Raw genomic sequence first — 27196 nt, forward strand, 5'->3', positions numbered from 1 at the left:
CGGAGCGGAATTAAAATTAAATAAAATACGTATTTTTATAAAGAGGCAGGTGGCGGAACCGCGCATGTGCTGTAGTATTTTCCCAGAGCGCACCGCGCGGGTGTAATTGAAAAACAGACGGAATAAAACACAGAAACGATTTTCCCGAATGGAGAAGGAACCGAAAGTCTGACGGGTGAGGATGTGAATAATAATCATCAAGATTCAAAATATCAGAAGATTCAAATGTAACTGTCTGGGCGCATGTGCAGGAGGGGAATTCCCCCAGAGTGCAGCGCGCGGGACGCCGTCTCCCCTGGCAACGCAACATGGCCGCTGGCCGTCTCCCCTGGCAAGGTAAGATGGCCGCCGGCGGTGGGTGCGATTGTGGCGCAGGCGCAGTGAGGTCTGCCTGCAGCCCATTGTCCAGATTGCCCCCAGTGGATGTGGTGGGGACGGTGCAGCAGATGGAGCAACAATCCCAGTTTCAATGGGGGGAGAGAAGCTGCAATGCTGCTCCCTGTTGTTCACTCCTCTCCCCAGTCTCAGCATTGCAGAGTGTTTCAACAAGAGGGTGCATTGTCACAGCAGCAGGGTCTCCACGTCCTTCCGGTAGTAAGGTGACCAGAACTGGACGCAGTTCTCCAAATGCGGTCTAACCAACGTTCTGTACAACTGCAGCATTAGACGCCAACTCTTATACTCTATACCCCTTCCTATAAAGGCTAGCATTCCGTAAGCTTTCTTTGCAACCTTCTCCACCTGTGTTGCCACCTTCAGAGACTTGAGCACTTGCACTCCCGGGTCCCTCTGCATTTCTATACTCTTAACTGGTCTACCATTTATCATGTAAGTCCCCTCTACATAATTCCTTCCAAAATGCATCACCTCACATTTATCAGGATCAATATCTATCTTGTGAAATTTGCCTACCTCGGAATTACTCTCGCAGAGATATTACCACGATGCCACTGTCACCCTTTCAACATTGATGGAGTACTTACAGCAGAGAAGAAGGCCGTTTTGAAGCGTCATGTATGCGTTGGCCCTCTAAAGGACCAGTTCATCCAATAACACTCTGTACCCCACAGTCTAGCATTTAGTTCATTTTCAGACAATTATCCAATCCCATTTTGAACCCATTAATTGGCGCTGCCTGCAGCACACTCTCAAACAGCACATTCCAGGTCTGGGTCACTCACTGCCTGAAAATGTTTTTTCGTGATATCTCCACGTTTCCGTCACCAATTTACTTCAACCCATGCCCTCTGTGTCAAAATCCTTCTGCCATTGAAAGTTTCTCTCTATCTACTCTGTCAAGACCCCTCAGGATTTTGAATGCCTCATTAAAGTCACAACAGCAACTTTCTGTCAAGAAAATTAGTCCCAAACTCTCCAAAATGTATCCGTCACTGAAGTTTCTGATCTCTGGAACTATTCTCGTGTTTTCCTCCTGCATCCAGTCCACTGATTTTACATTCTGCCTTACGTTCGGTCAGTTAGTGCCTGCTCGAACACATGAAACACAATCTTTCTTCATGCCCTGGAGTGAAGATTCGGAGCAAATTCATTTCTCATTTCTGGCGGACTAAGGGGAATCAGACAAGGTTAAGGCAGTTTAAATGCTGCTGGTCCTCCATAAGAACGTAAGAAAGGAACATAAGAAATAGGAGCAGGAGTAGGCCACCTCGCCCTTCGAGCCTGCCCCGCCATTCAATAAGATCATGGCTGACCTGAAGTGGATCAGTTCCACTTTCCCGCTTTCTCCCCTTAATTCCCCTGTCTACCAGAAACCTATCTACCCGTGTCTTAAATATGTTCAGCGAGGTAGCGTCCACCACTTCAACGGGCAGAGAATTCCAGAGATTCACCACCCTTTGAGTGAAGAAGTTCCTCCTCAATTCTGATCTAAACTGCACCCCCCTTATCTTGAGGCTGTGTCCTCTCGTACTGCTGTCATTTCTAAGCGGGAATAATCTCCCTACCTCTACCCTATCCATCCCTTTCATTGTCTTATACGTCTCTATAACATCCCCCCTCATCCTTCTAAACTCCATGATAGACCAGTTTATGAGTGAATTCACCGAGGTTCTCCTCATTCTTCTCTCATTCTGTCTCTGGATTTGATCAGAAAAAGGCAGAGATGAAGGTGTCTTTACACGGGTGGGTCACTGGGTGGCGCAGTGACTCTGTCTCTAAAGGGTCCTGAGTTCAACCACATCCCACCCATGACTGGGGGGGGGACATGCCTGTCTGGGAAAGCGGGGGGTTGGGGGGGCGGGGGGAGAGGGTGGGTGGGAACCGTGTAATAGGGAAATGGAGCGGAGTTGATGGGTTTAGGAGAACGGAATTAAGCCAAGACAGGGATGGTTAAATTTTTATTCAAAATTTATTGAAAAATTCAGAGAATATTTTGCAGCGAAATTGTTTTTTTTAAAGTTGGGAAAGTGAACATCGCGATCGAGGTTCACATTGAGAACAGGAGACATGTACAGAGAATCCGTCAATATTTGTACATCTGTTACATACACGAGAAAGAGAATACAGATCCTTAATAGAAAGAGGAATTAACAAACGTGAATAAGGAATGAGAAATTATTTATACATGAAATTTAAACTAGGGGGAAACTATTAACCACAATAACATTATAACAAAAAAAACTCGTACTTTTCACACTGAAAACTGAAATAATGTCTAATGTTGCCTCAGTTACAGATCCAGAATGATAAACTGAGAGAAATTTACTGATAGATTCACCGAGAGCAGATATTATATTGGAGCCATACACAGATCTTTATAATCAGCTGAGGGAAATCTGCAGCGTCCAAAATTCAACCCATCATTTGATCTGTAAAATAAAGAGACAATATTGAAGCAGATGTTTCTGATGCGGGACATTAATGTTTTTAATCAGTGAAACATTGAGAGATGTTTCAAATCCATTCTGCCAGTTTGAAATGTGAGTGAATTGAATCATCTCACCTTCATCAGAGTGACGGCAGTGCTGTAGAAAATGCTCAGGAAGAACAGGACGATGAATGTGGAAGCGGTTGTCCAGATGTTGCTGTTATCATCCTCACTGTCTTCAATCCAGATGCGGTCGGTGGGGTCTGAGGGGCAGAGACCAGGAAATGGAATTAGATTCCTTTATTTATCCAGGGAATCTTATTGTTTTCTTTTCCCTGTTCTCCTTCATAAACTGTTCATTCATTCTCATCTCTAATTTTCAATGTATATCTCCTGTTAAATTCAGGACACTCAGTAACAGATCTCCATAATTATTTTCACACCTGCTCCTTATTGGTATTCCTTGGAGAGTCCATGTCAGAAAGCACTGAAGGTGTTTTCTTGAGAATCAGTTCATTTTGAACTATTTGCCACTAACCCTTATTGAAGAATGTTCTGACTGATCTGGAGGAACATTCCCCTGTCAATGATTGTTTCCACAGATGGTGACTGATCTGTAAACTGTGAATGCTGCTGTTTAAGATCTGGGATGCAATTTCTAATCTTTGCTTATTTACGGTGGAAATGTTTAGTAAATCATGAGCTTAATTCAGTTTCTCAACGTGTTTGGCGGTGTTTTGAGAATTGGGATAGTTATCGGTGTGTATGTCCATTCAAATTCACACTTAAATTTTCCTTTCATCATTTACCTGCCGTTTATATTTAAGATTTTGTGTGTGTGTGTGTGTGTGTGTGTGTGTGTGTGTGTGTGTGTGTGTGTGTGTGTGTGTGAACACTTCCTGAGCTGAATTAATCTTTGGTCCTGAGTTAATCTGTGTGTATGAGGGATAATGAACGTGTTCATTTGCCTGTGTTTGTTGATTTGTGTAGTTGTGTGTCTGTGTGTATAATTTATTCTTCAGACATTGTGGATAATTTGTATAATTTGTATAATTTATTCTTCAGACATTGTGGATATATGACTATTATTGTGTGAAGTCTCTGTATATTTATTAATGCCACTCTTAACGTGTGCTCGTGTTTCTGCCTATTTCAATGTGTGAATTTCTGTCACTCGAGTAATGTTTCCTTCCTTTTCTGTGTGTGTCTGTTCCTCCGTGTGTTTGTGTGTGTATCTGTTAACATGTTAGTGCATGTAAATCCTGTTGATAGTTATTTATAACAATGTGTCAGCATATACCTGTGTTTCCATGTGTTGTACTGTGTCCCGTGGTGTTCTGTTCTGTATGAGCATGTGAATGTTTGCATCCACATGTTTGTGTGAAAATATTTTGCTCTCTGTTTATCTATATGCAGTGTGTTAATATTGTTACATGTATTTCCCTGTATAAGTGATAATGTGTTTAACATTGTGGGTCTCTATATCAGTAATCATTTCAGCGTGAACATGTGAGAATATGCATTTGTTTGAGTGTATGTATCTGTTTGTGTATGTTTTGGACCTGCATGCATGTTATCTGTCCGTATTGTGTGTACACATGTATGTGTTTGTGTTTGGGTCTGTGTACCTAGTCACGTATGTTTAGGTAAGTGTGTACTTGTGTGTTTGTATGTGGTTCTGCGTGCGTATGTACAAGTTTGATAATTTGTGTGCATGTTCTGTTTTGTGCCTTCTTGTACAAGTACGTGTCTGTGTGTGCGGGTGTATGCCCCTTGTGCATGCATGTGTGTGTGTGTGTGTGTGTTTGTGTGTATGTGCATGGTGCGTGTGGGACAGAGAGAGCGAAAGAGAAAGGGAGAGAGAGTATTTGTGTATGCATGTATTTTTGTTTGTATACGTGTGGTCCATTCGTGTATTTGTGGGAGCGTGCTTGTTTGAGTTCGTTTGTGCGTATATTGTGTGTTCTTCTGATCCGTGAATGTGCATTTTTATTTATGAATCTATCTGTGTTTTTGTTGTGTATGTATTTGTGTGTATTGTGTATTTGTGAGATTCTGTGTCTGTATTTGAATGTGCCTGTCTATATTTCTGTGTGTGGGAGTATGTGTATGCTTTTGTGTGTGTATATTAACATTCTGTATTCGTGTGCATATGTATGAGCATGTGTATTTGTGCAATTGTGTCCACGTGTCTGTGTGTGCGTATGTGTGTGTGTGTGTGTGAGTGTGTGTGTGAATGAGTGTGTGAGTGTGTAGTGTGTCTGTATGTGTGAGCGTGTGTATGTGTGTGTGAATGTGTAGTGTGTGTATTTATGTGTGTGAGTGTGTGTGTGAGTGTGTGAGAGTGAGTGTGTGAGTGTGTGTGAGTGTGTAGTATGTGTAGTGTGTGAGTGTGTGTATAGTGTGTGAGTGTGTGAATGTCTGTATGTGTGTATGTGTGTGTGAGTGTGTACGCCTATGTATGTATGTATAATTGTTACAGTTTTGGGCAGTTTTATCAGTGTGTGTTTTTTTTAACTATTGCTCCAAGTTTCACCGACAATCGTGAAGTGAATATGATCCAGACAACCCGAATAATGGAACATATTTTCAATGTTCTGCTGTAGAAATGTATTTTATGTGAGGGGCACGGTGATATCAGGAGAGAGAATGAAATAATTCATTGATGTATCTCAGAGACCTCAGGGACAGAACAGTTAAAACCCGGGGAGGAATCTATGACTTGTTTAAATTTGTATTCTGGGAAATCAATGCCAGCACATGGTTAACAGGAACAAGAGTGTTGAAACATTTTAAAATTATGTTGCATTAGTATATTTATATTTCAATGATTAAGATAATGATACTTCAAAATCTGTTGCAAGTAAACCGGAAACTAATTTGTACTGTTGGCAACTGGGTCCTTATAGTAGAGAACTGTTCCCTTCCAAACACGGGAGAGGGAGGAGAGTGAGCTCAGAGTTTCCCTCTCTCTACCCGGTGATACAATGTCCCTGATGGTTCTAACCACTGAGGAGGTGGAGGTGAGTGGATTCAATAATGACATTCCTCCTCTTTTCATTGAGGAAGTTTTGGGACATGGATTAGCTCCTGCTCCTCCCCTCTCTTTGCTGGGTTAGTGGGAATCCAGGATGTTAACAATTTCACTCTCCATCAATCCGATGGGGGGAATATTTCTCCATGTTTTTTGTGTGACCCTCACTTCAGTTCCCAGTGGGTGCGGTGCAGTAGCTTAAAGAGGTGGTCAATGAGAGAAACAGGGACACAGAGATCTAAATGTTGTGTTTGTGTGTCAGACATGTTAAAAATGTCGGATTTTTTCCCCCTCAGCGGGAGAAAAGTCAGTGAAGATATTTTGCAGAATCCTGTAATGAATCTGCTCTATCCTATCCCTGACCCAGTGTCTATCTCCGCTGGGAGCACTGGTTCAACAATGTTGGGTCCGAGACATGAAAATATCTGACTCAAAATCAAAGATATGGAAGTAAAACTGAAAAACAACCAATTAAACAATTGGGTATTTCATTGATCGTTAGAGGAAAATGTTTTTATTCTTTTTATTGTAGTTTTTAATGGAAGTGAGTGACTCTCATTGACATGAATTAACCGTGTCCATCAGTGCAAGGGAAATGTTCACAAAACTGGGTTTACCGCTGGATTTGTCAACTGTTCTGTTGATGATCTTCAAGGGGATGGCTTCATGTCCCACCACACAGGAGTAAGAAGCGCCGCTGGACCATTCCTCTGCTGCAATGGATAACAGGCTGTACATGAAGAAGGAGCTATCGCCGTTCTCCGCCACCACCTCGGTGTTCCTGTAGTTCCCGGGATTCACCGGCTTGTCGTTGATGGTCCACTTGACGAAGATCTCTCGGGGGGAGAAACCTCTCACTAAGCAGCTGAGGGAGACGAAACTCTGAGCGGAGACGTCTTCTGCCGAGGGCAGGAGGACAGAGACGACCGGTTCCCGCGGATTTGGATCTGCAGAAAATGTACAATAAATGTCAATAAACTGGAGAATTCTGGAGACAATGAAACCACTGGTTAGATATCAGGAAAATGTGCTTCGCTTCTGATTTTAACTGTTCCCAGTTTTGATTTGCAGCTTGGAGGAGAGGTGAACACAATTGTTTTCTCAAATAACTCAGGGGGGGCGGAGTGGAAAGATTCAGAAAGTTTACAGCACAGAATCAGGCCATTCGGCCCAACTGATCTACTTTTGCTTTTTGGTTTTCTGGTTTTTGATGCTCCACATCAGGCTCCTCCCTTCTTCTTCGATCTAAACCCAATAACATCGCCTTCAGTTCACTTTTCACTCATCAACACATCAAACTCCCCATAAACATATCAATCCGCCCAGAGTCGTTCAGTTCAGGGGAGAACATTAATGCACTGAGTACTAAATATTGACGAGTACACTTTCACTGGAGATAGACACAATGATGCATTTACATAGAAACATAGAACAGTACAGCACAGTACAGGCCCTTCGGCCCTCAATGTTGTGCCGAGCTATGTCCGAACCCAAGATCAAGCTATCCCACTCCCTATCATTCTGGTGTGCTCCATGTGCCTATCCAATAACCGCTTGAAAGTTCCTAAAGTGTCCGACTCCACTATCACAGCAGGCAGTGTATTCCACACCCCAACCACTCTCTGAGTGAAGAATCTACCTCGGACATCCCTCCTATATCTCCCACCATGAACCTTATAGTAATGCCCCCCTAGTAACAGCTACATCCACACGAGGAAATAGTCTCTGCACATCCACTCTATCAATCCCCCTCATCATCTTATAAACCTCTATTTAGTCGTCTCTCATCCTCCTCTGCTCCAAAGAGAAAAGCCCCAGCTCCCTCAACCTTTCCTCATAAGACCTACCCTCCAAACCAGGCAGCATCCTGGTAAATCTCCTCTGCACTCCACTATCACAGCAGGCAGTGTGTCACTCTCTCCAATGCTTCCACATCCTTCTTATAGTGAGGTGACCAGAACTGAACACAATATTCCAAATGTGGTCTCACCAAGGCCCTGTACAGTTGCAGCATAACCCCACGGCTCTTAAACTCAAACCCCCTGTTAATAAACACTAACACGCTTTAAGCCTTCTTCACAGCTCTATCCACTTGAGTGGCAACCTTCAGAGATCTGTGGATATGAACCCCAAGATCTCCCTGTTCCTCCACATTCCTCAGAACCCTGACGTTGACCCTACATTTATTGTTTCAATCTCTCAGCTCACCTGTTTCCTTGTGGATAGATGTTCTTAGAGGAGTCGGCAGATCCTGATGGCTCACCACGCACTCAAACACAGCCGCACTCAGCCAGGCTTGTGTGGAGATGCTTAATTTGCTGATCACGCTGTCACGATCCGCTCCGGGCTTTTTGGCAATCTCTGATTTCAAATACTTCCTGTCTCGGATCCAGGACACGTTAACGCCATCAGGAGGATTAGAAATGATGCAGGTTAAGGTCGCAGTCGCCTCCAGTAAGACCTGTTCTATTGGTGGTGGCTGTATCTTCACTGTGGTATCAAGGCACTGGGGAGGATCTGTGAATGAGAAATGGAAATGAGCCCTAGTTCCCCTTCAGAAGCAGGACAGCAGTCTTCAGCCTGAAGGAGACAAAGTCGCCTTCAATATATCAATCTCCAACTATCGCCTTTCACCTTCCATGGCGAATGGGAAACCAGCTTGCTCTATGGAATTATTCCCTGTATTAAATATTGGAGCAGCGGTAACATTTCCATGAATCAGGATTGGCGAATTCCCAAACAAACACACCATCCTGAACTCAGGGAAAAAGCACTGACCGTTGGTTTATAAATAGGGTGGATGCACTTTCTAATATTTTACCCTTGTGCTGTGACCTGTGAAACAGTCTCACACCTACTGTCTCTCCAAATTTTACCAGCTGTCTCAGGAACAAGCTGACATCAAGGCCACCTCACTCACTATATTGCTTCAAACGGAAAGGGGGCACTCTTTTAAGGGGAGGCAGTGGCATATGGTGTTGTCAATAGGCTTCTCACCTAGGGCAAGACTCTGGGGACACAGATTCGAATCCCATCATTGCAAATGTGAAATTTGAATTGTGTAAAAATCTATAATTAAAAGTTGAAATGATTCTCATGAAGCTATTGCTGTAAAACCCCTCCTAGTTCACAAATGTTCCTTAGCAAAATCAACCTGCTGTCTTTATCTGGCCTGGCTTGCATGTGACTCAAGATTCACAGCAACGTGAGTGACACTTCAGTGCCCTCAGGTTTGGGAAATAAACGCACATCCCAGGAAGAGATAACAAAAAATTGTTTTTCTGATGAAATTCTGAATGAGATAATGTCCTAATGCAGCAAACTACATGACAATAACTTACAAGTTGTTCTATGCTTTGTACCAACTTTAATAGATCCCTAATTCTGATTAACATCAGAATGATATATGTTGTCCTCTGTTTGAGTCTCTTACCCTGAGATGCGCTGATGTCCAGACTCTGAGTGTGTCCTTGGTGAGTGACCTGGCAGGTATAGACCGCTTTGCTGAACCATTCCCCAGCGGAGACTGTCAGCCGACTGCTGGCCGAGAAGTTCCCGTTCACTTCACAGGGGGGAGAGGTGACAATTCCTGAATGCGTGGGTTCCCCATTCTTCAGCCAACTCACTTCCATTGACCCTGGCTGGAAATCGATGATTGAACAGACGATGATTGCGAATTTCCTGTTTGAGATTTCTTTACTGGAACTCACGGTGATGATAACAGTTGGATGGATCACAGGCAGAGGGCCTTCAGAATAAAAAAACAGATCAGTCATTTCCTGCAGAAGATGTGGATCAATTAAACTTTTGTCAACAGAGGGTAGTAAGGGCGTGGAATGCCCTGCCTGCAACAGTTGTGGACTTGCCAATTTTAAATGGTCAGTGGATAGGCATATGGATAACATTGGAATAGTTTAGGTCAGAGGGTCATTAGATTGGTTCCACTTGACGGCGCAACATCGAGGGCCGAAGGGCCTGAACTGCGCTGGAATGTTCTATGTTCTATGTTCTAACTCATTTGCAGTCAATAGACACTAACTGGACCAATCCAGAGGGCAGGATTATGCACATCTATTTAAATGAGTTATAACCAAGGCCCTACATGTTAATCACAGTGTTTCTGTTTTACACAAACTCCACAACACTTACATGGCATTTCAACACTCTTGACTGTTTTGATGTGTCGAACCTCACAGTCAATTGTGGGGCATTCTCCCGCTGAGTCGCTGATGGTTAACTGGCTGCTCATGGTGTAGGTTCCATCCGTATTTCTCACTGACGGGAACGTCTTAGACCCACTGGTAAACGGCTGCCCTTTTCTCTTCCAGGTTAGTTTGGCAACATCTGGAGAGTAATTCATCGCCAAACATCCGAAGGTGATGGAGCCGTCGGAGTTCTGTTGCTGACAGGAGGAGACCAGGCCGTAGAGAGTGGGCGCAGATGGTGTCGCTGGGAAAGAATAGCCAATTGAACAAGTTAGACTCGTGCGTTTATTAAGTCAACAAACATATTGTTACAAATAGGTTTCTGTATTAGATATAGCTCTTGGTGTTAAAAGGATGAAGGGATGTGGGTAGTAGGTGTGATCAGGGTAGTGATGAGCTCTGACCAAAGTGAATGGCGGAGTAGGCTCCGAGGGCCGAATGGCCAACTCCAGCTTCTATTTTCTATGTTTCTATCTCGAACATTGATTAGAATTATGAACTTATCCCTAATATTTCCCGAATAAATCTTTCATCCGCCTTTGAGGTGATGTTACTTCTATCATTTGGGAATTGTCATCTCTGTAGAAACTCATATCCCTGTCTCCACTTCTATCAAATTAGGAAGAAAAAAAAACACATTCTGTTAGTCTCACAATGACATGTCATTCATTGGATTAACAGAGAACAGGAAAAATTTTCTCCATTATTGCAGCAACTATTTATTTCTCAAACAACAGCAGTGTGTGACAAACCGCTGTTTATTTCTCAAACAACAACACTTTGTGATGAAGAAGTTCTCCCTTCATTCAGACCATCCACTCACCTGATGAGGGAGCTCCAACAGCTTGTGATTGCAAATAAACCTGTTGGACTTTAACCTGGTGTTGTGAGAATCCTTACTGTGCCCACACCAACCTCACTCCGGCATCTCCACACTAGTTTTGGAAATTGCCTGTGTTCAAACTGATTGGTGCCCCTTCCTCTCTCCAACTCACTGCCTCTCACTCCACAAAACGGAGATTAGTGATTTTGCTTCAAAAATACCTCCGGAATGAATACTTACTGAATGATCAGGGAACTCTAAATGTGATTATAAATTCAAATAAATCCAACAGTGACCAATTGAAGGATCATACATTAATAGCAGGAGTTTCCCATTCGGGTCCTGAAGTCTCCTCCATCATTCACTGAGATTACAGATGAGCTGATTGTGGTGCTAGCTCTATTCTGAACCTCCTCACTCTGCCCGTCCATCACCCGCTCTCTGCCCATTTTCCCCAGCTCTTTGCCCTTTCCCCTGGCTCTCTGCCTTTCACGGTGGCTCTTTTCCCCTTTTATCCAGCTCTCTGTATTTCGACCTGGTTCTCTCCACTTCCCTCCAGCTCTGTGCCCTCTCTCCCGGCTCTCTACTCTTTCCCTCGGCTCCCTACGCTTTCCCTCAGCTCTCTGCCCTCTGTCCCTGCTCCCTCCCCTCTGTCTCCTTTCCCCCAGCTCTCTGACCTTTCCCCCTGACTCTCCTCCCCTTTCCCCTGGGCTCTCTGCCCTTCCCCTCGGCTCTCTGGCCTTTCTCCTGCCTCCCTGCCCTTTATCGTGCCTCCCTGCCCTTTTTCCTGGTTCTCTCCCCTTTCCCTGGTCTTTCTGCCCTTTCCCCCATCTCTCTGCCCTTTCTTTCAGCTCTCTCCCCTTTCTCTGGTCTCTCTGCCCTTTCCCCCTGCTCCCTGTCCTTTCCCCTCTCTGTCTGCCCTTTCCCCTGGCTTTCCGCCCTGTTCCCCGGCTGTCTGCCCTTTCCCCCGCCTCTCTGCCCTTCCCCCAGCTCTCTGCTGTTTCCCCTGGCTCTCTGCCCTCCCTCCACGCCCCCTCTCTGCCGTTTCCCCCGCCTCCTGTTCTCCCCTGACTCTTTGCCATTGCCCCTGGCCCCGAGCCCCCAGCGATTCCCTCCAGCTCTCTGCACTCCCAGGGCAGCTCCCACCTTTGAACACCAAACTGCCGCTTGAGATCTTTCTTCTCTCTCGTTGCAGACGCTCACCACACAGATTCAGTGAGTGGGAGTGAGGGAATGTGAGTGTGTGAGGGTGAGTGATTAAATGAGTGAGAGTGGATGAGTGATGGTGTATGTGTGAAGGAAGGCGGGGAATTGAGGGTGCGTGAGTGAAGTTCTTGAGTGAGGATGAGTGATTGAGGGTGAGTAAGTGTGGGTGAGGGTGAGAGAGTGTGAGTAAATGAGGGTGCGTTAGAGAGGGTAGGTGAGTGAAGGAGGCTGAATGTGAGTGAAGGTGGCTGGATGAGTGTAGGTAAGCAAGAGTGAAAAAGTGTGGGAGAGTGAGTGAGGATGTGTGAAGGTTAATTGAGATGGGCGAGTGGAAGTGAGTGAGATTGAGTGAATGAGGGTGAGGGAGTGAATGTAACTGTGTAAGTGAGGGGTGAGAGTGAATGAGTCAGGGTGTGTTACTGAGGGTGGTGTGTGAGGGAGAATGAATGTGGATGGGTGGGAGAGTGAGGGTGAGTGAGTGAAGGTGTTTGAGAGAGGATGAGTGATTGAGGATCTGTGGGTTAGGGTGCGTGATGTTGAGTGATGATGAGTATGTGAGGGTCTGTGAGTGAATGTAAGTGCGTGAGTCTGAGTGAGTTTGAATGGGTGAGGTGGCGTAAGTGAGAGAGACAGAGAGACGGTCATTGAGCTTGAGTCTGTGGGGGTGAGTCTGGGTGATTGAGGGTCGGTAGGTGAGTGAGTGAGTGTGAGTGAGAGTGAGTGAGACTGGATGAGTGAGGGTGGGTAAGTGGGGTGAGTGAGTGAGTGTGAGAGAATGGGGTGAGTGAGTGAGTGAGAGTGAGTGAGACTGGGTGAGTGAGGGTGGATTAGTGGGATGAGTGAATGAAGGTGAGTATGAATGTTGGTGACTGACTGAGGGTCCAAGTCAGTGAGTGAGGTTGAGTGAGTGAGGTTGAGTGAGTGATGGTGTATGAGTGTGGGTGGCTGAGTGACAGTGAGTTAATGAGGGCGCGTGAGGGTGAGTGCGTGTGAGTGAGTGAATGTGGGTGCGTGACTGAGGGTGAGAGAGTCAGTGAATGTGAGTGAATCAGTGAGGGTGTGAGAATGAGAGAGTTAGGATGTGTGATTGAGGGTGAACGAGTGAGGTTGAATGAGTGTTTTTGGGTGAGTGAGTGAGGATGGATGAGAGTGAGTGAGCAAATATTAGTGAGTGATTGTGAGTGAGTGAGGGTGTGAGGATGAGTGAGTCAGGGCGTGTGTTTGAGTGAACGAGTGAGGTTGAATGAGGGTGTGTGAGTGCTTGTGTGTGAGTTAGTGGGGATGGATGAGAGTGATTGAGGGAATATGAGTGAGTGATTGTGAGTGAGTGAGTGTGAGGGACTCAGGGTGAATCAGGATCAGTGAGTTTCTGAGGGCGAGTGCATGAGGTTGAGCGCGTGAGGTTGAGCGCGTGAGGGCGAGCGCGTGAGGGCGAGCGCGTGAGGGAGTGGGGGTGAGGGAGTGGGGGTGAGTGAGTAAGGGTGAGTGAGTGGGGGTGAGTGAGTGGGGGTGTGAGTGAGTAAGGGTGAGTGAATAAGGGTGAGTGAGTGGGGGTGAGTGTGTGAAGTTGAGTGTGTGAGGGAGTGTGTGTGTGTAAGTAAGCGTGAATGAGGGTGAGTGATTGGGGATGAGTGAGTGAGGGTGAGTGAATGAGGGTGAGTGAGTGAGGGTGTGTCAGTGAGGGAAGGTGGGTAAGTGAGGGTGAGTGAGTTAAGTTATTTGAGTGAGGATGAGAGATTGAGGGTGAGTGAATGAGGGAGAGTGAGTGAGAGAGTGTACCAGCGAGGGAAGATAGGTAAGATAAGGAGAATGAGTGAAGTTCTTTGAGTGAGGATGAGAGATTGAGGGTGAATGAGTGAGGATGAGTGAGTTAGAGTGTGTCAGTGAGGGAAGGTAGGTAAGATAAGGTGAGTGAGTGAAGTTCTTTGAGTGAGGATGAGAGATTGAGGGTGAGTGAGTGAGTGTGGGTGAGGGTGCGAGAGTCAGTGAGCCACCTCCTCCTCTCCCTCTCCATCGATCTTTTCCCGATTCTCTCCATTGATCAGCTTTCAGTAACAGGGCTGTGTAAAGTCAGGAATCAGTGTAGATCACCGGGCAGCTGCTTTAATGTCGGGGCCTTTCTTTCAGAAACACGGATCAATGAACAAATAGACAGACTGAGGGAGCTGGAAGGGAAGCTTCCAGCAAAACTAGGGTCACACAGGAATCAAACACCAAGTTTCCACCAGTATTGGGGAGCCAGGCGGACTTAGTCTCAGCCAGATCCCTTCTTATTGATTGTGTCTTTGTGTCCGGTGTAACACATGGAAATCCCTACTTCTGACCTCATGTTGGATGGAATGTGTCATTGATGAAGCAATAGAAGATTGTTGGTCCCAGAACAGTCCCCTGCCGAACTCCTGCAGTGATTTCTCAACTTAGATGTTAGACCTTCAACAACCATCACCATCTTGCTTTGTGCTAAATATGACTCCAAACAGAGAAGAATTTCCCGCTGAAACTTATTCACATGAGTTTTACTCGGGCTCCTCGATCCCACCCTCATTCAAATGTTAGTGGGGGAGGGGGTGGCCGAGGTGATTAGTGCTGCTGCCTCACAGTTCAATTCCCGATATTGGTCATTGTGTATGGAGTTAGTAAGTTCACCCCGTGTCTGCTTGGGTTTCCTTCGGGTGCTCCTGTTTCCTCCCACAGTCCAAAGAAGTTTGGGTTCAGGGGACTGGCCGTGCTAAATTGCCCCTTAGTTTCAGGAGGACTAGTTAGAGTAAACACATGTGGTTATGGGGATAGGGCTTTGGTGGAATTCCTGTTGATGCAGACTCGATGGGCTGAATGGCCTCCATCTGTACTGTAGGATCTTGTGATTCTATTCTATGATGTAAATGACAGTCTCTTTGACGTATGTGAGGTGGAAAGTGTGTGAGAGGGTGTTTGGGTGTGTGTTTGATAGAGAGAGAGGGTGAATGTGTGTGAGAAGGTACCTGTGTGTGATAGACTGTGTTTGCACATGTGTGAGACAGTGGGCTGCGTTTGCAAGGGGACAGTGTGCCTACTAGAGAGCAAAATAAAGTGTTCATGAGTGTGTGGAAATGTGCATGGGATTGTGTGTGAGAGAGAAAGATGTGTGCAATGTGTGTGGGTGACAGAAGCAAAGTGTGTGTGTGTGTGTGTGTGTGTGTGTGTGTGTGTGTGTGTGTGTGTGTGTGTGTGTGTGTGTGTGTGTGTGTGTGTGTGAGAGAGAGAGAGAGAGAGAATGTTTGCGCGAGACTGTGCTTATGTGAGAGACTGTGTCTGTGTGTAAGTTAGAGCGTGTGCATAGGTCTATGTTTGTGAGAGAGTGTGAGCGAGCTAGTGTGAGAGAGAGCAAGAATGTACAGGTGTGAGATAGTGTGTGTAAGAGAGATAGAAATATGTGTGTGTGTTTGAGAGAGAGAGAGAGACAGATGTGAGTGCAAGAGGAATTGTGAGAAAGTTTGTGTGAACAAATGTGAGACAACTTGAGCGTGTGTGACAGAGTTTGGGAGAGAGAGTGCGTGTGCGAGAGCGTGAGACTATGCTTATATGTGTGTGTGTGTCTGCGTGTAAGAGAGAATGTGTGTGGAGGTGTGTGCGTGTGAGTGTTCTTGTGTATGAGATGTGAGAGACTGATTGAGAGAGTGAGAGTATGTCTGTATTTGTATTTGAGACAGAGTATGTAGACCATGAGAGAAAGAGAATGTGTGTGAGATATCGTATGAGAGACAAAGTGAGTGTGTGTATGTATATGTGAGAGAATATGAGCGTCTGTATGTCTGTATTTATGTGTGTGAGAGTGTGTGATGTGTGTAAGTCTCTATCTGGCTGATTGAGTCTGGAAAAGCACCCTCACTCCACACATACTCACCCACTCACACAGTAAGTGGGAGTGACAAGCGAGCACAACACAGACTGTGGGGCAAGTGTTGGAAAAACATTTAAATCTTTCACAAGTCAGTCACAATTAAATAATTTCCTCTTTCCTCAATGAGAGAAACTTGTAAAACCTCATGGAATCTGACACAATCCAGGGCAAAGCCACCCACAAGATTACCCGGCCCCTCGTTCACCCTATTCACTCTCTCCATCACTAACAAGCAGTGCCAGCACTGTGTGTATTATATACAACATGCACTGCAGCAACTCACCAAGGCTCCATAGAATACACTGTCCAAACCTGCTGCCTTTACATCCTAACAGGACAAGGGCAGCAGCCACATCTGAAACACTATAACCTGTAATTTCCCCTCTAAAACACACACCATCCTGACCTGAAACAATATCTCAATTCATTCATAATCGCTGGGTCAAAATCCTGGAACTCCCTGCCTAACAGCAGGGCGGATGCCTGCAGCATATGGACTGCAGTTGTTTAAGGATGCTTCATATCAACACTTTGTGAAGGAACAATTAGATGAAAAATTCTGGCCAAGCAAATGTCTCTAAAATGTCTTTAGAAGATTAAAAATAATATGCAAGTGAATTTGACCATTCAACTGTCAAACTAAACAGTTCAGGGGCTACTGTAGTACGGAGCACAATATAATAAATCTCACTTTGTATTTGTTCATCGAACATTCCCAAGGCCGGTACATCACTGCTTAAAATCACCCAATTCTCCCTCTACAGCCTGATGTTTCTGCTTCTCTGATGGACACAATATGCTTTAGGGATTTAATTTCTGAGACGCCGAGTCAAACGGTCACATTTCTCACAGCTACAAGCGCATTGAAGAAATAAATCAAATTTCACTTCCTGCAGGACAGGAGAAGGAACCAGAAGATTTATAACCAGTCAGGGAGATTCCTGGTCCCAACACAGTGACCACCCGCCCAGAAACAGAACAGACACAAACAGTTCAGCAGTCGAGTTCCCAGCAGAAAGGTCTGTTCAATCTGTCAATTTCAAACTGTTGGATTCTCATTGATCAATAGTCAAGTTACAACAGAAAATCAATAACCTATTTTAAATTAAACTGATATTCATTTCAGAACTCCTCTCGACTTTTAATTATTTCTCTCTGCCTGTCTCACTTCTCGAAAACTGTGTAAAAATGTAATTTCGCTGAAAATGAGCAAAAATAACAGATTCAGGACATTTTAATGTCCCGAATAGAGATACAGAGACACAGTAACAGTTCAATATCCCTAACAGAGGTGCAGTGACACAGTAACAGTTCAATGTTCCTGACAAAGATGCAGTGACACAGTGACAGTTCAATGTCCCTAACAGAGATACAGTGACACAGTAACTGTTCAATGTCCCTAACAGAGATACAGTGACACAGTAACAGTTCAATTTCCCACAATAGAGATGCAGCGACACAGTAACAGTTCAATATCCCTAACAGAGATACAGTGACACAGTAACAGTTCAATGTCCGTAACAGAGATACAGTGACACAGTAACAGTTCAATTTCCCCCAACAGAATGTTTCCCCAAACCGGGAAACATTCACATTGAAAATCGTTACCTGATTCGATCTAATTTCTTAATTAAATGTAATCAACAAAATAATCAAGGCAAAACACTTTGTCGAGCCGAGCACAGCTGAGTAAAGAAATGTTTTGTTTTTGAATTCATTTTGATATAATTACATATTCTCTAAAACGGATAATATTTTGCACGCTAGTACAATATTCAAGGTCTTTTGTTTTGAATTAATCAGCGTCAATATTACATTTTAAGTTATTGTTAATTGACAGTTAGTTCTCCTGCCAGCTGATTTGAACTCTGTAATAAAATGAGTTTTCAATCATTCAAAACGTGCTTCTGCCCCCAACATTGTTAAATAATTAGGTTCCAATTAAATCTCAATGTTAAACTATAATTTCAAATTACTGAATGGAAACATTCAAACATCTGTCATTCATTTACTTAAATCTAATCACATTGTAATATTTTACTGTTTCACTTTTACGACAAATGTCTCATTATAACCAACAATCGTGTTCAAAATGCAGATTTCTGAGTTTGTATAGACTGTAACGGCCTGGCCGTTTGAAACCAATAATACTGCTTCCGAGATTTAATAATTTAGACCACCCATATAACAACTTCATTACTGAACACATTGTTTAATTAAAGAAGATCTGAATTAAACAGTGCAAACACAGACGACAATTGATTCAAATTCTCTGTAACGCTAAAAACACGATGCAGAATATGTCTCGACCTTTTCTTCATTATAATATTTAATAAGAATTAAACATAAGCTTCAGTTAGTATGAATTCTTCCATTCTGTCATTTATTCTTCCTATAATTCTATTCTGTGTTTAACATTAATGGGAGACATGATGTTATTAAGTGCAGAGCTAATATTATTTTTATAATATTTATAATATTATACTATTTTTATATAAAGTAATCTTTTTGAATTTCAAGCATTTAATTGTCAATCTGTAGCCAGTTTCTGTTCACACTTTACTACAATTCAAACACAATCAGTTGAACAATTTTGTTTGAGTGTCAGCGAATTCCATCTGTCAGAAAACTGTGTTCACTCTGTCAAATTTTTATAAACTGATTCTAATTGATCAAAGGTCAAATTACAACAGTGAAAAAAAATCAATAAACATTTTAAATTGACCTGATGATCATTTTAAAACTCCCTTTGCCTTTTAACTATCTCTCCCTGACTGTCTCAAATCCCAAAAACTGGGCAATTAATTTTCTGAAAACGAGAACTTCGAATATAACAGATTCAGGGCAGTGTAATGTCCCTAACAGAGATACAGTGAATTGTAATTCATGCTTTATTTTAATATGTAACCATAAGTTAACATGAATAAAATGGCCTAACATATATTTATTTTATTTTCCGAAACTTTTCTGCTTTATCCCTACAAGAATATTCAAAGGCAATTTTATTTTCATTTAGCCAGAACTGCTCAGTTTCACTGAGCGGAAACAATGTAAAAACAATTGAGGAACACCAATTTCACAAATTTTGAGATGGGATAAGTAATTAATTATCTCGGTATCTAATTTAAAAAGAATAGTTAGAGCGAATAATCTGGTTGCAATTGCATAGTAAAAAAATTAATAATCGGATACAACAATTTCCAAACAGGAAATTATTCTGCAAAACTCGTATTGCAACACAGCAAAACTATTAAAGGGAATTATTGCTAAATTATTAATATAAAATAATCTCTGGTGAATACGGAGTTATATTACTGATTAATAATTCTTTGATTTATATTAATTTTACCATTAAACTTGTTCATGAGACGTTTCTGATTGCAGCAAAGACTAAGTGTCCGAATGAGCGTTGTAAGTCATGACTTACTTGAATTTGTGAGCATTAGTTAAAATTTTTAAAAATGCTGTGATATCTTTTAGTTTTTTTGCCCCAAACCTGCTTGTTTACTCCCTACAAGGATTTTCAAACTCAAAGATTGTTTGCATTCAACCAGAAAACATCTAAACTCTCAACGGCACCGTTAAAACACTATTCAAACAACACAGAAATAATGCCACAAAGCCAAACCATTGCACAAATTTTAAACATTCACAGTGCCTGCACCGCAGAATCTCCTCAGCAGAAACACAACAAAACGCATCAATGAGGGAATGAACCCGTTTCACAGAAAAACAGCTCAATTATCCATTCAACAGAATCAAATGTAACATTACAAAAAAAAAACTCAGTATCGAATCTAGCAAACCAGCTCTTAACCAATAATTAAACTCAACAGAAATCTGGAATACGAGCAATAGCATTGCGAGGAGGTGGAATTTGTCCAACAAATTAGTGTTGAAACTTTATCACATCTTATTCATATTGGGTCATATTTCAAACATATTTAAACAATTGGATGGTAAAAGTTCCAGCCATCAAATGCCTCCGAGATGAAACATTGCAGGTACCCCAAATTCTGAAAGAAGTGAGAAACTATGTTCTGAACGAGTGGCGTAAGCCGTTATCACTAAAGATTTTAAACATACAAACACAATAAAGCCTGCTTTATTTCTCCCTGCAGTTATGCGTCAAACAGTTGCGAACTCGCAGAATGTTCATATTCAATCACAAAACGTGTAACAGCTCAGTGTCACTGAGTTCAAACAACGCAGAGACACCAAATTAATTCACAAATTTTACGTATTTAGAGTCACCCAGATACATAATCTCCTCACCAAAAAAAAATCGCATCACTGAGAGACTGAACCCCGCTTCATGCAGAAGCAGCACAATTCTGCAAACACTTTCAACAGAATCAAGTATAACATTTACAGAAATGTTAAATATAAATTCCAGGCAATTCGCCCAACACCAAACTAATTAATGTTTAGAATAAGCAGAAAATATTGCACAGCAGCACCAGCATTGAGAGTGAGTGGAACATTTTCACTGGATATGGAAATTTTAGATTTTTGAAAATTTTTGGTTTAAATTTCAAACACTTGTGCAGTAGATGGTACAACCCGCAGCCACTAGATGTCGCCGAGATTAAACGCTGCAGAAACGCTGAATTGTTGAACAGACATTCAGATTTTAAAGTCACCCAACCACACAGTAACCTCAACAGATAAACACAAAATCCCGACAATTTGGGATTGAATCCCTCAGCAGCACCTATTGTCCAGAAAGAGCGGAATTCTAAAACCCCTTTGCAGCAGAATCACAGGAAACATTGTAACAATTCTCAACCGAGAATCCACCAAACTCACATTTATGTTACCAAATGGATTATTAGTACAGATAAAATCATAAAACAAAGACCCATGTAAACCAGTTACTCAATAAGTGGATGGTTCTTACCTGTCGTCACCGTCACCATGGTCCCTTGTCCCCAGTAAGCGAAGTAGTCACAGTGTCACATTCTGTAGGCTGTGTCATACAATAACGGTCCCTGTACAAAATAGACACAAAATTAACATTATTTTAAATATTCACAAACCCAAGGAAAAGCAAAATCAATTAATGTTCATTAGATTATAATTGTATTTCTGGATACCATTTGACATTCATAAATGACCCAAATGATTTATATTTCACAGAGTTACACGTGAACATGTTGTTGAAAACACACATCGATAATTGAGTAATTATCAAGATTTTCCATGTTTATTCTTGTCATGTGGTCAGTGCTGGACATAAATAATACTGTGCTGTGATTACAGTTGGGATTTAAAAGTGACACTGATCCAGTTCCAGTCAATCAGTGCTGAGGGGTTTTTGTATTGACAGTAACTGCTGTGCCATCCAGTTATCACAGTGAGACACAGCATGACAAATACTGAGGCGGACTGTTAACTGTAAAATACAGACAGTTAATTTCACTGCTATTTCGAAAAGCCTGTTTCCAGCTCGTTAAGGGTGAGTCAGTGAGATATTTCAATTTTTACTGGTCATGATATTGATAAAGGGGGTTAGAAACTTTTCCACTCTCTGTGCACATTCAGCATGTAAATCAATAACAATAAAATTGAAGCATTTTACATCTTAAAAAAAAATGTTGTTTCTAAGTATTATTTTGTTGAACCCTCATTTACTTTGGCATTCGGCAATGGCATTGGTCACAAAGTTAAGCAACGTCCTTTTCTGAGGTTTTTGTATGAGGATGGCGCTTTTCTCAGCACTGTGACTCCCATAGTATCTCACAGTGACACACACCCATACAAAAACTGCACTCACTCTGTTCAGTACTGCTGTTCAATATTCACTTTAAATGGACCATTAGTTTTGCTCTAATGTAAAATGTAGGCAACTGTTTATATAACACAATCTATCAGAAATATTAAAAAGAGTAACATATCGTGTGTGGTACTTGCTGAAACTACAATGAATATAAAGTCAGTGAAAAGCTCACCAGTTATATCGGTGAGTTTGGGAAGTTTTACTGTTAAATGCTTTCTGTGTTACTCTTTTTTAAACACGATTATAGTTTGATTCTGACCACCCTCGATCATATTGCATTTAAAACAGATACTGACCTTCAGGTTATGATGGAAGACGTTGATATCCCTCTCGGGCTGTTCTTGTCCGGGTGCAGCCCTGGATCCTCTCGCTGTGTTGTCTTGCGCAGTAATAGATGGCCGTGTCTTCAATCTTTAGGCTCCTCATGTCCAAAGAGAAGATGTTGTTTGAAGTGTCTGTGGACGCAGTAAATCGACCCTGAATTGATGGCGCGTAGTAGCTGCTGGATGAACTAGCATAGCTAACCAGCCACTCCAGGCCCTGTCCGGGAACCTGCCGGATCCAGTACATCCAGTAGCCGCTAAGACTGAAACCGCTGGCTTTACAGGTCAGTTTCAGGGAACCTCCGGGACTCCCGGTCTCTGCCTCTGGCTGGGTCAACACAACATCCGATTGGACACCTGTAAAAATAGATCAAAAACACCGGGGGTTAATCTTAGTGAAATGATTGCTGACTCTGGAACTTTCCAGAGAGAGACTAACACTGAGACAGTAACAGTGAGAGACTTGAACAATAATAAAAAAATACTCACCAGATAAGAAAGTCAGCAACAAACTGAGAGAAATGGCCGACCTCATCTTTCTGGTGATTTGGGGGAAATGGTTGTGTCAGGAACTCAGTGAACAAACCAGCTCCCGGACTGTTGGATTCCGGTCCCAGTGAGCGGTATTTAAATACCCGGCAGAAGGGGGCGGCTTTCCAGGCGCCGCCTGTTGATTCCCTGCTGGAGGCGGCGCCTGGATCCACGTCCCACCTTCCACACCCCCAACAGAATGGACTCGGAGATTTACAATAGATTAATATTAAAATGGACATTTTATCTGTATCGGGATATTTGTTTGGCTGAAATGTTCATTGTATTGTCCCCATTATTTCTGATGGTGATATTACAGTTCATCATCTCTTTACTTTTAAAATAACTAATTCCATTGTAAATATGGTGATTTTATTACCATACCCCCAACAAGAAAAGAAATCTAAAAATGATGAACTAACATTTTGGAACATTAGACAATTTTGCAACAACTCCGTGTCTCTGCCACATTATAATAATAAAACACATTTTATCAGAAGATATACCATTGATTTCTGTAACTAAATGTGTGGAATATACAAAGTGATTCTATTTACAGTGTGGATGGCTATCACTGAACAATTTGGGTTTGGAGGTGAGAAGAAACTCTCACACAATACAATCTTTCTCCTTATATTTTCAAACTGTCTCAATCTCGAAGACAGGCCTTTGAAAATAATGAGAATCCCAACCTCCTGATAATTAAATAGTGAATTGACAGAGAAACATAAAATTAAATTGATTTTTGACACAGAAGTTAATGAATCGGAACGGACACTGAGATCATTAAAGCTCTCCTTCAGTATCCAAATCTTTGCAGCTCACTCTATTGGCCCGGCTGTCTAACATACACTGGTATTGGGAATACAGGATATCAGGACTTTGCGGCACATTGCACAATATCACAAGAATAAATGTTTTATCTTCCATTGAATCAGGTTATGAACTGATCATTTCTCCACTCATTGGCAGCTATGGGAGGAACTCTTCAATAACAGAAATCAGATTATATTGTACAATAGAACACGGGGCTAATCAGGGACAAGAGACGCTGCTGTTTCAATAGGATGCAGAACTTTCAGAATATTCCAGGAATCCCCGGTGTTCATGTCAGTTTTATGATGTTGTTTTAATATTATTTCATGTCATTGCACCGATTTTACTTCACTGGGGAACTGGGCCCACCAACATCTCTCTCTCTCTCTCATTTCATGAAGTGATTAATAAACAGAATTTAATTATTGGAATGAAATTTACTCGGAAACTATACAAATGAAAAAAATCATCCGGTCACTTTATTGTTTTGCGATACTATTTACTCAGATAATGAACAGGACACTGAATGAAAATATTTGATGAGAATGATTATGATTTAAAATGTGTCTTTCTTGTGGGAATGAAACATTTACTGTTTAAATGTTTGAATCCCTTGTTGTCCATTCAGCTTCACGCTAATCTGTCCCACACAGTATTTGGCAGCAATCCAGGCTGCTGTCAAATGCTCAAAGTTATTGACAGGAAACATCTGGGGGTGTTTGTGCAGTAGATCAAAGATCAGTTTCATCAACACTGACCGCTTGGCTACAAGCCAACTTAAAACCCTGCATGTTGTCAGTAAGGTCTATTTATAAACAAATCTACCCAGCAACAGTACTGGAGGCACTTGAATTTTTGGAAGATATAAATCTAGATGATGTTTTCCCATCTCTAAAGAAAGGATTATTTTCCACCTTCTCTGGCACCCTATTAACAACAATGATGATTTTTCTAACACATCAGGATATTGTGATGGACGGACAGAAATAATCACAGGCTGACTGAAAAATGCCTCAGAGAGACGATACATGCTGTTATAGTTGAGCATGTACATTTATATTTTATTTCCTTTTATCTTTCCATGGGATGTTTGTTTGGAAAGACCAACACTCTTTGCCTGTCCCAAATTCCCTTAAATTGACTGGTTTTCTTGGACGCTTCTGAAGATATTAAAGAGTCAGCTATTTTGCTTTCAGTCTGCAGTTATATCCTTGTGAGACAATGTAGCCGATGGCAGATTTCCTCCATTGGGGAATCAGAGCGGTTCCAATGATCGCAATTAGTATCCATTCCAGATTTATCAATAGAATTCAAAATCTACCTGCGGGAACGGCCCGACATAAATCCCTGTCCTCACACCATTGCCCTGGGCCTCTGGATCACTGGATCAATTAAAATAATTGATGTCACCATCTACACAAACAATAAATGTCTGACTGTGTTGACACAGGAATGAATGACATTTGAATGACTGATGGATGAATGACTGTTGGATTCCTGAATATTTTGATTGAGGAATTAGTGAATGGATTGGTGGATTCATTGATAAATGGTACTGAATGATGCTGTTCTACATTTCCATATTTGTGTTTGACTACTTCATAAATTGAAACAACTCCTTTATTCAATGTGTGTCCATCTAATACCTTCAATCCTTCCAGAGTGTCTGGGTGAAATACATTCCGAGTTTCTCGGGAGTTAGCAAGCTGATCCTCTTGAAGAGTAGGGGGAGATTTTCCTGCAGTTCGGATGGTTCATTTCTCTGCTGATGCTGAATCTTCATATCCAGGACAGAAAGAGAGAGCATGATATGGTTGAGGAGGAATGATTGTACTATATAAAACACTGGTTCTTTCATATACAACAAATCAATCAACAAACCCTCACCCAAATTAGTGAAGGCAACAGGGTGAAAAGTAAATAAGATAGCAACGGAAATATTTGTGAAACTCACTGGAAAACTACAAGTGTTACATTATTTCCCAAAACAGTGTAATAATGAATCGGAAATTAAAGATTCAGTAACTTCACATGAAGTACAGGTAGTTTCATTTATATCATCACTTTGACAATCATCACACACTCCAGCTATGTACCAGGACTTTCTGTGTGATGAGGAGGTGATGACTTGTCAATGAAGCGCAGAGGCTGCTGGGTAGCTGTTCATTCTCCTTGGTCTGAATTAATTCCATTCCCCACTGAATTCTGGGACAGATTTCATTCCTTGGTGTCAAAAAAGCCAATGTGTTGTCAATAAATTTTAAAATCAATAAATTATACGAAGCAAAGTACAGTTATATATTGAATAGAATGAAATGCCGAAAATAAACAGAAAATACTGGAGAATCTCAGTAACATCTGTGGAGACAGAATAGAGCCTTTGTTTCACATCTGGATGACCCTTCGGCAGAGTATTCCTGCTGCTTTGGAGAGATCGTCATTGTTTCCAACAACGTGTCAGAAAAGCTGCATAAATTTCCTGTGAGATGGGAATAACAGAAATCATAGATACTATTTCGAGACACACACAAGTTGCATCAATTCACATAGTGATCCCAAATATCATAACAAACTTCTTCATCCTAAACTAATCAACATCTCAATCACAAACTATATCCTAAAAAAAATCCTAATCCCTATCCACCCACATCATTTCTCAATGTCATCACCCACTTCAATTTCCTCCAAATAAAAAAAACTCACACTGACTCGAAACGTTGGCTCTATTCTCTCTCCACACATGCTATCAGACCCGTTGAGATTGTCCAGCATTCATTATTTTTGTTTCAGTTTCCAGAATCTGCAGTATTTTGCTTTTATCAAACTGATGAACATAATTGGTGAACTAATTGTTTATCTGTATGAATTGATGATAACTGGGGAATTGGAACAACCCCGCCTGGAAATTCCTCTCTAAAGCACTCACAAACCTCACTTGGACCACTCCTTTACTGATGCTGCGTCGGAGCCCAGAAGCACCTTCCCCAAGAGCACTGTCGGTGTACCTACACTGCAGGTTCTGCAGCAATTGAATAAGGCGGCTCACCACCAGCTTACCGAATGCAATTAGCAATGGGGAATAAATGGGGGCCTAGGCAACGTCGCCTTCCTATCACAGAGTAATTTTAAATACACTCCTCATTATATATGAATGAGATCTGGTGAATGAAATAATCAAATTGCAAATGGATGGTAATTCGTGAAAATAATTATTATCTTTCTGGACATTTATTTTATATTCTCCTTATTCGGTCCAGTATCATTAATTACTCGGCGCTGTCTCAGTTCATGCCTAAGAAGTTCCTATATCAGTGAAACTGTGCGAGCCACTGCCTCAGTTTTATTTTCCTTGACAATGTTAGTTTTAAAAATGTTTCTTTCACAGGATATGGGTCTCATTGGAATTTGGCATTCGACCATCCCCACAAGGCCCTCGGCACTAACTCATTGCTATTTTCTTGAACCTGGCCCCTGTTTATATTAAAATACAGCCTGGCTCTGTTAATACTCTGCTAGACCAGAGCTCAGTTTACATTGCACACGGCATTCTCTCTGGTTATGTAATATTTGATACTCACCCTGTATATATACTTCACTGTGGCAATTTTGTTCCTGCACTTCACTATGCCTCTCTTTGAATTATGTTTGTTTTACTCCACGGTTTTGTGAGAAGAAGAGATAATATGTTGGGATAAAAAAGATTGCTATCAGGCAAGATCCAGAAACGGGCAGTATTGGATCACCAGTATTTTATTGTGCTGTAATTTTCTTT

At 42.1% G+C, this 27196-nt stretch overlaps 1 protein-coding gene and 1 gene segment (V, D, J or C); both read right to left on the minus strand.

Annotated features, from left to right (window-relative positions):
* The window catches only part of LOC145362485 (uncharacterized), a 238897-nt gene that overhangs the window by 118311 nt on the left and 93390 nt on the right, over nt 1-27196 (minus strand). The window contains exon 3 of the mRNA XM_080218498.1: nt 6565-6571. Within this exon, the coding sequence (XP_080074624.1) occupies nt 6565-6571 (7 nt within the window). The remainder of the gene's footprint in view (nt 1-6564; nt 6572-27196) is intronic.
* On the minus strand, nt 22058-22658 carry LOC145362319 (Ig heavy chain V region-like). The segment is given in 2 exon segments: nt 22058-22434; nt 22567-22658. Coding segments are annotated over 2 exon segments (423 nt in total).

This window comes from Carcharhinus amblyrhynchos, unplaced genomic scaffold, assembly GCF_965287045.1.
Source record: "Carcharhinus amblyrhynchos unplaced genomic scaffold, sCarAmb.v2.hapA scaffold_38, whole genome shotgun sequence".
Classification (NCBI taxonomy): Eukaryota; Metazoa; Chordata; class Chondrichthyes; order Carcharhiniformes; family Carcharhinidae; genus Carcharhinus; species Carcharhinus amblyrhynchos.